The sequence below is a fragment of the Ovis canadensis genome, chromosome 3 (assembly GCF_042477335.2).
Source record: "Ovis canadensis isolate MfBH-ARS-UI-01 breed Bighorn chromosome 3, ARS-UI_OviCan_v2, whole genome shotgun sequence".
NCBI lineage: Eukaryota > Metazoa > Chordata > Mammalia > Artiodactyla > Bovidae > Ovis > Ovis canadensis.
The window spans coordinates 117,135,058-117,149,078 of record NC_091247.1 but is presented as its reverse complement, the minus strand read 5'-3'; the positions used below and the strand labels follow the sequence as shown (position 1 = coordinate 117,149,078).

Here is a 14,021-nt window from a genome sequence, read left to right as displayed (position 1 = left end):
GTATGACCCAAATCAAATCCTTTATAATTATACAGCAGAAGTGAGAACTAGAATCACGGGATTAGATCTGATAGACAGACTGCCTGAAGAACTGAGGATAGAGGTTCGTAACACTGTATAGGAAGCAGTGATTAAAACCATCCCCAAGAAAAAAGAAAGGCAAAATGATTATCTGAGGAGGCCTTTCAAATAGCTGAGTAAAGAAGAGACGTGAAATGCAAAGGAGAAAAGGAAGGAAATATCCATCTGAATGCAGAGTTCCAAAGATTACAAGGAGAGATAAGTAAACCTTTGTAAGTGAACAACACAAAGAGGGAGAAGAATATAATAGAATGGGGAAAGGAGTGAGATTTATTCAAGAAAATTAGAGATACCAAGGGAACATGTCATACAAAGATGGGCTCAATAAAGGACAGAAATGGTATAGACCTAACAGAAGCAGAAGATATTCAGAAGAGCTGGCAAGAATACCATAAAGATCTCAATGACCCATATAACCATGATGGTGTGATCAACTGTGGCATTGGAGAAGACTCTTGAGAGTCCCCTGGACTACAAGGAGATTAAACCAGTCAATCTTAAAGGAAATCAGCCCGGAATATTCATTGGAAGGATCTTTGGGGAAGATTGCTTAATTGTGAGCCTTTCAGGGGCCGTTGTTCTTCTGATCTTAATATATCTAATGTGGACCCCAAAGATCTTCCAATGAAGCAGCGCAATTGAAATGAAATATTTCCCATTTTTATAAACTTTATAACACTTATAACGCCAAAACACAAATGATGCTGAAGCTATAGCTCCAGTATTTGGCCACTTGATGTGAAAAGCAGACTCTTTGGGAAAACCCTTATGAAGGCAGGATCAGGAGACAACACAGGACAAGACGGCATCACCCATTCAATGGACATGAATCGAGGCATGAGCTTCACCAGGTTCCAGCAGATGGTGAAGGGCAGGGAAGCCTGGAGTGCTGCAGTCCACGGGGTCACAAAGAGCTGGACACAACTGAGCGACTGAACAACAGCAAGAGAATAAGCCTGCCCACGGCGCCTCAGTTGTTCCCACAGCCGCTCAGCTGTTCACAGTGGGTTTGAGGAGAAAGAAATGAGAAAACTGTAAAGGAAGCCTTAGAGGAAACATACCAGATGTTTGCACATTACCGAAGTAACCAGAATCAGCTGGAAAGTCATATTAACATGACCTCACAGTCCCATTAGACCAGTGACCTTCCCCAAAGCACCTTATAAATGCACTTTCCCTTCACAGGGAGAACACGCCAAATTGGAGCCAATGTAGCCCAGACTGGTCAAAAAGGCCATGGTAGAACCTTGATATCACGCTGTTCTGGGGAAAAGGATATTGCACGTTTAACTTACAAAAGAGAGTAGTTTCTTTTAGAGAGTCAATCACCTTGTCCCCCCCTATCAAAGTTACCTGGGGCTCCTGTAGAGGAAATTAATATTGGATGCCTCAAGTCCAAGAGAGCCCCTGGGCCTATTCAATATGAGTGTTCCTCTCCTTTGTAAAGTGCTTCTGACCACCAGACTGCTTAATTGTGAGCCATTCAGGGGCCATTGTTCTGATCTTAACATATTTAATATGGACCCCAAAGATCTTTCCTTCGGGACAGATGAAATATTTCCCATTTTTATATACTTTATAACACCAAAACACAAAAGACGCAGATGAATTCTAACAAAAATAGCACAAATTTCAGCATCGTTGCACAGATGAACCGATTTCCCCAATTAGGTAAATAAGTTTACCTCACAAAACAAATGAACTAACCCCAGCTAGGCTGCCCACCCTCACAAGAACTAGCCCCCCAATGAACCGGTTCCAACTGAACTGATTCCCAAATCAGATAAATAAATTTACCCTTCAAAACAAATGAGCTAATTCCAACTAGGGTGGTCTTGCCCCACAAGAACTAGTTCTGTAAATGAACCAGATCAGGGTAGAGTCCAACAATACTTACCCTCTCCAACAGGGTACCCCAACCATACAGGCTTGTCCTGCAAAGGAAGAGCCCACTTTGAGGGGGAAAAATGTTCCTCATGTGCACACTGGAGCGACTTACCCTCCAAAATTGAGCTTGTCAGTTCATAACAGAAAAGGGCACACAAAACAAGTGAACCAGCTGAACCAGCTATCGATTTGTATAGGCAAATTGAGTCCATGGACTCTATAGGAATTTGTGGGTCCCTTGTCTCAATGGCCAAGTGCCTGGAGGTAGCCGGTGCCACTTTAGGGACCCTTGAAGGAAAGAACCTCAGGACAAATGGTCTCAGCAGCTGCTGGGTCTTGCCCCAGTATTCCCTGATCAGGGCCGGCTAGCTATGAGCAGCAAGGCTCCTGGCTGGCTCAGCTAAATTTTACCTCATTCAAGCTTGCTCTGCTTGCCCTGACAGGCTAATGAATCCAAGGGGTTGAGGCAATGAAGAAACTTTAACTGGGATGCTGGCTGACCCAGAAGATGGCAGGGGAGCATCTCAAAATAACTATCTTGTCAGAGCCTGGTTGCCAGGTTCTTTTATAGATCAGAGATAGGGCGGAGGTGAGGAAACAAAGTACAAAGACTGTTCAGTCCTTGCAAACGTCCCCTAGAATGCCAGGCCTCGGCAGGGGAATGTGTTCTTTCCCTTCCTTACAGTCCTTCACAGGTGGGCCGCTCAGGTTATCTCCCTGAGCTGGGCCATGATGTATGTTTATAACAACAAAAAAGGGTCAAAGTCACAGAAGCAGATCCAGTGTACATTTAAAATTAACCCTTTTTGGTTACATACATATATATAAAACACCAACTCTCTCTCTATAATATATATATATATATACATGTATGTATATAAATTCTGGGACTGAGAGTGAAAGTGAAGTCGCTCAGTCGTGTCCAACTCTTTTCGACCCCATAGACTGGTCCATGGGATTTTCCAGTCAAGAGTACCAGAGTGGATTGGCATTTCCTTCTCCAAATTCTGGGACTAGTTGTGCCAAATAGGGGGGCTAGAAAGGTGAAGCCCTGGAACCAGTGTGTGCCTTCACTAAATGTGGAGAGCAGCAGTCCAGAAACCATTGCACACAGGTTTTGAGGTCTGTGAAGAGGAAGCAGAGGGTGGAGCAGGGACCCTGCTCTGCGTGAGTGAGGCTGATGCAGAAGTGAGCTGGCCTGGGAGCAAGGAGAAGTCTCCCAGCAGAGGGCACCCTTGGGGAACCAACCCTGAGGTGGGAAAGATTCACAGAACCGAGGCCAGTGTGCCAGTGTGCCGGTTTGACCCAGGAAAAGGCCAAATTTACTTTAAAGAAAGAAAAGAAAAACAATCATTTAAGATCAGCTCTCTGGAGAGAGAGTATAGCATGAGGGGAAAGAATTGGAATGGAGACTGAGCTTCTCCAAGGCTTACTGATGGAGAGAAGTGAAGTGAAAGTTGCTCAGTTGTGTCTCACTTTTTACAACCCAATGGACTATACAGTCCATGGAATTCTCCAGGCCAGAACACTGGAGTGGGTAGCCTTTCCCTTCTCCAGGGGATCTTCCCAAACCAGGGATTGAACCCAGGTCTCCTGCATTGCGGGCAGGTGCTTTCCCAGCTGAGCCACAAGGCTTCCCCTGTTGATGGAGTAGGAGGCGGCAGAAGGCACTTAGCATTCCGCCTTCTCTTTGTGTGACAACTAGGGAGGAGCTGGGGAAGCAGGCTCTGCTCTCCCAGAGGAGCAGTGCTCTCCTTTGGTGAAAGACGACCCCCCACTGCTCCCAGATCCAAGTGAGGCGTTCCCCTTCCCACCTCTCACCCTAGAATCCCTTGCAGGGAACTCCAGGTAACCAAGTGAATTAAGCCTCTCCCTCTTCCTGAGAGCACCTAGCCATTCATTTTCAGGTTTGATTCTTGTACTTTAATTTCTCAATTATTTTTGAATTTACTTTTAAAATTTCTTCATTTCTATCACTACATCTCAAATTGACTTCTCTTTGAGTGCTTTGTTTAAAATGCAGATTTCTGGGCCCATCTCAGTTCTACTGCATGAGAGTCTCTGGAATTGTCCTTGAAATCTGATTTTTTTTAATTGAGCTGCAACTGACCTAAAATTATATTAGTTTCCCATGTACAGCGTAATGATTCAGTATTTGTATATACTGCAAAATGGCCACCACGATGTCTTGTTAATACCTACTACTACACGTGGTTACAACTTCTTTTCTTGTGATGAGAACTTTTAAGATACAGTCTCTGTAAGAAATGGAACTTGAAGTGGTCCATTTTCAGAACAAAGCAGCTGGCCTTGGGTGGAGAATTATTAAAAAACGGTTTTCCACTCAGAGCTAGCTAATTTTGTCTTGAAAAATTACTGGCAAGCTAGCCTTGCCTAACAGCTTATGACTGGAGAGTCTCTAAGCTAACAGGATGTTCGGGAAGGGATAAACTAAAGTCCTAGTTGAGAAATGTGAACTTAGGATGGGAAGGGAGAAGAAAGAATACCCTATGAGAAGTAGTGAAGTCTGGGAAGATTGTAACCCCATAGTCCTCAGCCAGTGAGGAACCGGGGGAGGCATCTGTGCTCCAGGGAATAAAAGCGCTTGCTGTAACTGTCCCGGGTGTGTCTGCCCACCAGACACCGATCTTGCGAGACCATCATTAGGAGTTTCGCTTTTGCTGTGCTTCGTGTCTCCGAGTCCATCCCTTGGTTTTGGGCTGGTGACTGTGTTTCTCATATTCTTTTTAACAACTTTCAAATACACAATACAGGATTGTTAAGTGTAGCCACCATGCTACCCATTACATCCCCAGGACTTTTTTATACCTGGAAGTTTTGACCACGTTCACCCATTTCACCTACCTGCCCCCTTTGGCAACCGCCAATCTGTTTTGTGCTTCTAAGTGTTTATTTTTTTTAGATCCCACACATGAGTGAGATCATATGGTGTTTCTCTCTTTCTGACTTATTTTCCTTAGCACAATACCGTCTAGATCTATCCATGTTGTTGCAAATGATAGCATTTCCTTAAGGAAAACGAGGTGTATATGTGCACACAATCTGGAGTATTATTCAGCCTAAAAAACTTGTAATTGGGAGGGGAGTTTGGGGAAGAATGGATACATGTATATGTCTGGCTGAGTTCCTTTGCTGTCACCTGAAACTATCATAATATTTTTAATCAGCTATACTCTAATGATGCTGTTAAAGTGCTGCACTCAACATGCCAGCAAATTTTGAAAACTCAGCAGTGGCTACAGGATTGGAAAAGGTCAGTTTACATTCCAATCTCAAAGAAGGGCAATGCCAAAGAATGTTTAGACTATCACACAATTGCACTCATTTCACATGCTAGCAAGATCATGCTTAAAACCCTTTAAGCTAGGCTTCAACTGTATGTGAACCGAAAACTTCCACATGTTCAAGATGGATTTAGACAAAGCAGAGGAACTAGAGATCAAATTGCCAACAGCTGTTGGAGCATAGAAAAAGCAAAGGAATTCCAGAAAAACATCTACTTCTGCTTCATTGACTGTGCTAAAGCCTTTGACTGTGTGGATCACAACAAATTGTGGGAAATTCTTAAAGAGAGGAGAATATCAGATCACCTTACCTGCCTCCTGAGAAAGCTGTATGCAGGTCAAGAAGCAACAGTTAGAACTGAACATGGAACAATGGACTGGTTCAAAATTGGGAAAGGAGTATGTCAAGGCTGTATATTGTCACCCTGCTTATTTAAGTTTTACATAGAGTAGTTCATGGGAAATGTTGGACTGGATGAAGCACAAACTGGAATCAAGACTGCAGGGAGAAATATCGTAATAACCTCAGATATGTAGATGACACCACCCTATTGGCAGTGTAACTAAAGAGCCTCTTGACGAAGGTGGAAGAGGAGAGTGAAAAAGCTGGCTTAGAACTCAACGTTCCCAAATCCAAGATCATGGCATCCGGTCCTATCACTTCATGGCAAATAGATGGGGAAACAATGGAAACAGTGACAGACTTGATTTTCTTGGGCTCCAAAATCACTGCAGATGGTGATGGCAGCCATGAAATTAAAAGATGGTTGCTTCTTGGAAGAAAAGCTATTACAAACCAGAGACATCGCTTTGCTGATAAAGGTCCATATAGTCAAAGATATGGTTTTTCCAGTGGTCATGTATGGATGTAGGATGTGAGAGCTAAACCACAAAGAAGGCTGAGAACCAAACAATGGATGCTTTTGAACTGTGGTGTTGGAGAAGACTCTTGAGAGTCCCTTGGACTGCAAGGAGATCAAACTAGTCAATCCTAAAGGAAATCAGTCCTGAATATTCATTGGAAGGACTGATGCTGAAGCTGAATCTCCAATACTTTGGCCACCTGATGTGAAGAGCTGATTCATTAGAAAAGACCCTGATGCTGGGCAAGAGTGAAGGCAGGAGGAGAAGGGAACGACAGAGGATGAGATGGCTGGATGGCATCACCGATTTAATGGACATGAGTTTGAGCTAACTCTGGGAGATAGTAAAGGACAGGGAAGCCTGGCATGCTACAGTCCATGGGGTTGCAAAGAGCCAGGACTGAGCAACTGAACGGCAACAGTACTCCAATAAAAATAAAGTGTTTTAGAAAAAGCTTATTTTAACAAGTTCCTCAGGGGAATTCTTATTTCACGCTAACTGGCAATGTTGTATGAACTATCACCTGAGTCTCGCGTTTTACATTGTTATCCTTTTGTCTTTGAGCACTTCTTGATAGTGCTGTATCTTGAGCAGTCTTAATCTTTGCATTCCTCCCCCACACACCTGTAATGCTATATATGCTATTTTGTTTGTTTTGTTATTATTGGCAGGCGGGTTTTCCACCATTAATGCCACCTGGGAAGCCTGTTGGTCTCTAAGTCAGGTTGTAGTTAACGTAAAAGACATCTTTTTAGGTGCATTGCTCTATGAATTTTGACAAAAGTGTGCAGTTGTGCATCTGCTTCCATATTCAAGATCTAGAACATTTCCCCCAAAGCTCTCTTGTGCTCCTTTGTGGTCAGTTCTTACCCCTACTCCCAGGCAATCACTAATCTGTTTTCTGTAGTTTTGCTTTTTGCAGAATATTATATAAATGGAACCAGTTTAAATGTAGACTTTTCAGTCTGACTCTTTTCACTAAGTACAAGCATTTGAAATCCATTATGTTGTTCAATTCACGAGGAATCACTCTCCTTTTCATTGCTGAGTAATGCTTACTGCATGAATATATCAGGTTTATTTATCCATTCATGTTGGTCTCTTTTTAATAGCTTCATGGGCATTCAGGTTTGGGATGCAACTTTGTAGGCTCTAGGACTACAAAGACCAAGTTCATATTCCAGCTCAGCCACTCAGTGTGTGACCTAGACCTCAGCTTCCTTGTCTATGAAATAGGATAACAAAGGTACTCAGTAGGCTTATTGTGACAATTTAAATGGGCTTGGAAGAAAGCACTTGAAACAGCTCCTGAAACATAAGCTCTCAGCAAATGTTCATGTTTTATTTTCTTTTGACTAATTTTCTTTTGCTTTAAAACTTTAAAAAAATTTTTTATCCTGCAGATTCTGGTTGCATGTTTTCATTTCTTTCAATATGCTAAACAAAAATTAAAAAATAAGAGCTACACATTGAGAATTTCCCTAGTGCCATGATAGTGTTCAGCACATGACAGCATGTTTAATCACATAACAAATCAATAAATAGGTATTGCCCCAATTTTTATAGATGAGGGGTGGAACCTAATTCCACGTACTTGACTACGAAGTCCACGCCCTAAGCAAGATGCTTCCGGAGTGTGTTCCTTTTTAGCAGAATTAGGAACTTATGCTTAACAAAAACATTGCATCTGGGGAACTCAACCAAGCGAGAGCAGGCATGTCGCTTTCTTCTTGACAACCCCCTTTTACCTTCTTCCCCTTTCAGTTCTCAGTTCATCTGACTTATTATCAATAATATACAACATATATAAAATCAGCCAGACAAACTGAGACATCATACTTTCCATCAGTTCTTCAAGGGTGTAAAAATTAAAATTTAAAGCTGTGTGTGTTGGGGGGTGGGGTGGGTGGAATAAAACCAGAAATGAGATCAATAGTGCCTTCTAGTGGACACTGTTAGAACTATCAAACCTGAGCTGCTGCCTTCCCAGCTAATTTAAGTCAAACTATTCCGAAACTGGCAACCCACTCCAGTACTCTTGCCTGGAAAATCCCATGGATAGAGGAGCCTGGTAGGCTGCAGTCCACGGGGTCACTAAGAGTCGGACACGACTGAGCAACTTCAATTTCACTTTTCACTTTCATGCATTGGAGAAGGAAATGGCAACCCACTCCAGTGTTTTTGCCTGGAGAATCCCAGGGACGGGGGAGCCTGGTGGGCTGCCGTCTATGGGGTCGCACAGAGTCGGACACGACTGAAGCGACCTAGCAGCAGCAGCATTCCAAAACTTTATAGAGCAAATCTGTGGGCACCAAAATATCTAATTTGAATAATTTCCACATGAATCTAGCCAAATTCTTCCACAGTTCAAATTTATCTCTAGTGAAGACAGAACTAAATTGTTACCATGTCCAGAAATAGCACACTTTCATGAAGTAATAATGAATCTTTATCTATTATCTTTACTCTATACAACCACTGCTCACCAACCAAAATCTAACAGATGAGGCTAAGTGGAAAGTTAAAAAGTTACCCACTCAAGGGTATTTCCAGCATGATTTTAAAATGGCAACCGAGTAATCCTGAACACCCTAGCAAAGTTTCTTGCAAGGATAAAAACAAGAAGTCTTTGACCAAGCTGTCAGAGCCCTCTTCCAATATAATTGGTGGAAAAATAACTCATGGAACAAATCTAAACTTTGTTCAATGACTACTAAATAATAGTACTTTACTAGGTAATTTCAGTTCAGTTCAGTTCAGTCACTCAGTCATGTCCCCGACTCTTTGCGACCCCATGAACTGCAGCACGCCAGGCCTCCCTGTCCATCACCAACTCCCAGAGTTCACTCAGACTCATGTCCATTGAGTCAGGGATCTCATCCTCTGTCGTCCCCTTCTCCTCCTGCCCTCAATCCCTCCCAGCATCAGAGTCTTTTCCAATGAGACAACTCTTTGCGTGAGGTGGCCAAAGTACTGAAGTTTCAGCTTTAGCATCATTCCTTCCAAAGAAATCCCAGGGCTGATCTCCTTCAGAATGGACTGGTTGGATTTCCTTGCAGTCCAAGGGACTCTCAAGAGTCTTCTCCAACACCACAGTTCAAAAGCATCAATTCTTTGGCGCTCAGCTTTCTTCATAGTCCAACTCTCACATCCATACATGACCACTGGAAAAACCATAGCCTTGACTAGACAGCCATTTGTTGGCAAATGAATGTCTCTGCTTTTGAATATGCTATCTAGGTTGGTCATAACGTTTCTTCTAAGGAGTGAGGGTCTTTTAATTTCACGGCTGCAATCACCATCTGCAGTGGTTTTGGAGCCCCCCAAAATAAAGTCTGTTACACACATTATATTATTTAATCTTTGCAGCATATCATATCTGACTCCCGACTCCTCCTCTTACTAGCTAAATGGCACTGGGATAACAACTTCTTGATCTGTCTGAGCCTGTTTATTCATCTATGGATAACAGCATCTATTAGAAGTGTATAGTGAGAGTTGAATGAGATCTTAAATGCAGAGAGCTACGCACCTCAAAAGCTTATGTATTTTATGTATTCACTTAAAACAGTATTTGCTGGTGCGGCATCTTTCCAGACCCAGGGGGCCCCAGACTGCCTCTCCATCATCTGAGGTGGGCATAGACTGTAGTCGTCTCTTTAAAAGAACAGGTTAGGATCACTCAGTTTGGGCTCTGCTACCTTTCTACCCAGAAGTGGATTTAGGAACTGTTTTATGTCCCATATACTAGCCCTCCTTTTCCCTCCTAGCTACAAGAGGAAAATTTACAATTAAGTTCAGTTCATCTAGGGAGGGCCATCTCTGAAATCTCAGTTCTCTCTGATGTATAATGAAGTTTCCTCCTGTATTGTCTTCGTAGAATGATGGACATGAAGTTGTCTCTTAACCTGCAAACTTTAGGAGTCTTGTCAATTTAATAGTCTTTGAATCATTATGTATTTGATGGGCTAGGTTGCTTGCCATTCTTCTGAAATACTAAGTTCATTTGTGCACACGGTACAGCTTCTTTATCTTGTTAATTTTGCCTGTCATTCTCTTTGCATTCTTTTTCATTTGACAGTCTCATTCAGTTTCAGAACCAACTCATATATCTCCTGCTGTGTGAACAAGTCCTATGTCTCCATACTTCCCTTTGGCCAAGTAAGCTGCTCTGTCCCCATCGCTTGCATAGCATATTGTCAGCTTCTTTGAGCTGCACTAGTCTTATGCTGTAACACATCCACTTACACAGGTCTTTTCCTAAAGAAAGTCAACTCCTAAGGGCTAGGAAATGACTCATTGGTAAAGACTCTGATGCTGGGAAAGATTGAGGGCAGGAGGAGAAGGAGGCGACAGAGGATGAGATGGTTGGATGGCATCACCGACTCAATGGATATGAGTCTGAGCAAGCTCTGGGAGATACTGAAGGACAGGGAAGGCTGGCATGCTGCAGTTCATGGGGTCGCAAAGAGTCAGACACGACTGAGCGACTGAATGAGAACAACAAGGGCTAGGGGGCCATCCCCAGCTGTGGCCCTCATTTCCCGCCATGCTCCCCATTTCTCCTCCCTCCCACTTCTCTGTGATTGTACTCTGATAAAATCTTGCAAATAAACTGTTATATCAGGCTCTGTTTAGGAGTCTGAACTAAAACATGTGACCTATACTTTACAAAGTACCTGGTATAGGGGAGAAGCTTAAATACTGAGAGTCAGCACCTTCAAACTGACAATGATTTCTGGAGATTAACACCCCGATGCATAATAGCACCACATAACCCTGTAGGCAATCTGGATCTAGTTTTCTTGTCCTTTAGGGATTTGTGGGAATCCAGTGAAATTTATTTTCTGGTTAAATTTATTGGTTAACATAAACCAAAATTAATGGTTTAGTCTAGAGGTGATCTTATTATTTATATTTCCAAGAAAGAGACCAAGGCTGCTGATGATTTGATAGCGCCTCCTTGATTACAGTAAACTTCAGATGAAGATTTCACTGAAATCAGCCCTTTCCCTTTCATCAAAACAATTGCCTGTAACTGTGCCAAATGTGTTTCACCTATAACGAGACCAGTGCAATCAAAATCTTTTTATGACTGAAATATATTGAGACTTTTTCTATGAATATTTTGCTCTTTAAAAACACCTTCAGACTTTCCTGGTGGCCTAGTGGCTAAGTTTCCATGCTCCCAACGCAGGAGGTTGGGGTCCTGATCTCTGGTCAGAGAACTGGATCCTACAGGCCACAGCTAAGAGTTCACATGCTGCAATGAAGAGAGAAGATCCTGCACGCTGCAACTAAGGCCCAGCACAGCCAAAAAATACGGAAATAAAAAAACAGGAACATCTACTGTTCCACCTTCACTGGCTTGTTAGAAATGTTTTGCTCTCAGACATTGTTTCCCTGATAGCTCAGTTGGTAAAGAAATCTGCCTACAATGCAAGAGATGCTGGTTTGATTCTTGTCTGAGGAAGATCCTCTAGAGAAGGGATAGGCTACCCATGCCAGTATTCTTGGGCTTCCCTTTGTGGCTCAGCTGGTAAAGAATCCGTCTGCAATGTGGGAGACCTGGGTTTGATCCCTGGGTTGGGAAGATCCCCGGGAAAGGGAAAGGCTACCCACTCCAGTATTCTGGCCTGGAGAATTCCATGGACTGTATAGTCCATGAGTCACAAAGAGTTGGACACAACTGAGCCACTTTCACTTTCATCGTTTCAATAATTTTTTTCTACATTAAAATCAGTCATACATAGGTTCACTGCCTTTAGTTATTTGACAAGGACTGACAGGAAATAAAAGTAAATAAACAAGATGTGGCCAGTATATGGAGGCAGAATATTAAAAGACTGCAGAAGATGCTTCCTAGGGATTTGTTTCCATCACGCTGCAAATGTGAGTTAGGATTAGGAAGCCAAAAACAGCTTGATTTTTTTAAAAACAATCTCATTGGGAGACTTTGAATGTAGCTATTGAGACTTAGACTGTAGATTTGTGGGCAGGATAGCTGCAGGGTTGTCTGTGCAAGTTTTTATGTTGGTCTTTCCACTGAGGCTGGCACTGTGGGGTTTTTTCTTCCTCTTTACATCATAGATGTTTAGTCCATGTTTGAAAGACTAAGAGGATGAGAAGACCCAGTTCTTGTTGATGTTTCTGTCTGCGAGGCTTACTTCTCCTAATTTTGTAGTCCCGGAACAGATGCCTCAAATTTCCTAGAGCACTGGTTCACGTGCGCTCGGTTGTTCGGTCGTGTCTGACTCTTTGAAACCCCATGGGCTGTATGCAGTCCATCAGGCTCCCGTATCCATGGACATTTCTGAGGCAAGAAAACTAGAGCTGGTTGCCATTTCCTCCTCCAGGGGAATCTTCCCGACCCAAGGATCAAATCCATATCTCTTGTGTTTCTGGCGTTGGCAAGCAGATTCTTTTACCACTGTGACACCTGGGCCTGGAAATAAATCTACTCACTCATAAGGCCCTTTGATTGTTCACAATGGAACAAAGTACCACAGGCAGAAGGGTGTTATCAGAATTAATCAAAGGCTGTCCAGATTGGTGGGCCTCACATTTGTCTGTCCACGTCATATACTCTTCAAGCACCATTTCCTCTGGTATTGAACTCTATTCCATTTATTTATTTTTGAAGAAAGCCTGTCATCCCTACTCTCTCATATTTATGGGGACACTGCTTGCTCTGCTAAGTCGCTTCAGTCGTGTCCGACTCTGTGCGACCTTATAGACGGCAGCCCACCAGGCTCCCCCGTCCCTGGGATTCTCCAGGCAAGAACACTGGAGTGGGTTGCCTTTTCCTTCTCTAATGCATGAAAGTGAAAAGTGAAAGTGAAGTCGGTCAGTCGTGCCCGACTCTTCGAGACCCCATGGACTGCAGCCTGCCAGGCTCCTCCGTCCATGGGATTTTCCGGGCAAGAGTGCTGGAGTAGGGTGCCGTCGCCTCCTCTGATGGGGACACTAGCATACTCTATTTTCTTCACACCAGATTCCAGTTTTCCCTTCACCCATGAGATGACCATTTCTAGAGAATATAGGTCAGATACGTACCTGAGTGTAATGGCCACAGACTTTGTTGCATTTCCGAGAATTGAATTCATAGTATTTGACTTCATCGTACCAGGCTGTGATGGCTGAAGACACAGAAAAAATGGATAGAGACCCAGTCCAGAGGTTTTCTCCCAGCGAAGTGAAATTTGGGTGCAGCTTGTAGGGTGGTTTCAACTGTTTGTTGTGTGCAAACTCACAATGGCTTGCCCATGCTTTTGCAATCTGAGCCAGTAGTGGGTCCCATGTCTGCAGAAATAAATGGAAACAGTAGGAGGGTCAAGCCTGCAACTCGTCGTACAGCGCTGCAACCTGCGCACGCAAAGCGGGAATTTGCGTGGGAGGCGAGGCGCCCTGGCGGGAAAGGGGAAGGACCATATGCACGGAGTTCCTCCACTTGTGGGAGATTGTGTTATAGTCTTTTTCACTAGGGTTCGTGGGAGACATGATAATCTGGTATCAAGGAATTTAGAATCAAAGAGAGTGACACAGACCAACATTTCACTCAAGGCCAATTATGTTGCAAAATAACATAACGCTGGTTTCACATAGTTTCTGCAATTTTCATACCCCAAATAGCTCCTCTACTAACAGGCTCCAAGAGGTTAAAAACCAGGCCAAAACCACAGACCCAGGATTTAAACTCAAGCCTGATTAAAATCCTAGCCTTTCCCCTGGATCCCCTGCTGCCCTCCTGAGAAAGCCAGCACTCTGCCAGCAATAACAAAAAAAGTTGAACAATGAAACAACAAAACCTCATAAAAATTAACAGACCAAAAAAAAAAAAAAGAGAGAGAGAGAACTAAATTCCACCTGAGACTGGAGGAAAGG

At 43.2% G+C, this 14,021-nt stretch overlaps 1 protein-coding gene across 4 annotated transcripts in view; it reads right to left on the bottom strand.

Annotated features, from left to right (window-relative positions):
* Positions 1–14,021, bottom strand: part of GLIPR1 (GLI pathogenesis related 1) — a 57,169-nt gene that overhangs the window by 23,919 nt on the left and 19,229 nt on the right. For all 4 annotated transcript variants that reach the window (XM_069584033.1, XM_069584031.1, XM_069584032.1 and 1 more), the window contains one exon: positions 13,194–13,439. In XM_069584033.1, coding sequence (XP_069440134.1) covers positions 13,194–13,439 — 246 coding nt within the window. The remainder of the gene's footprint in view (positions 1–13,193; positions 13,440–14,021) is intronic.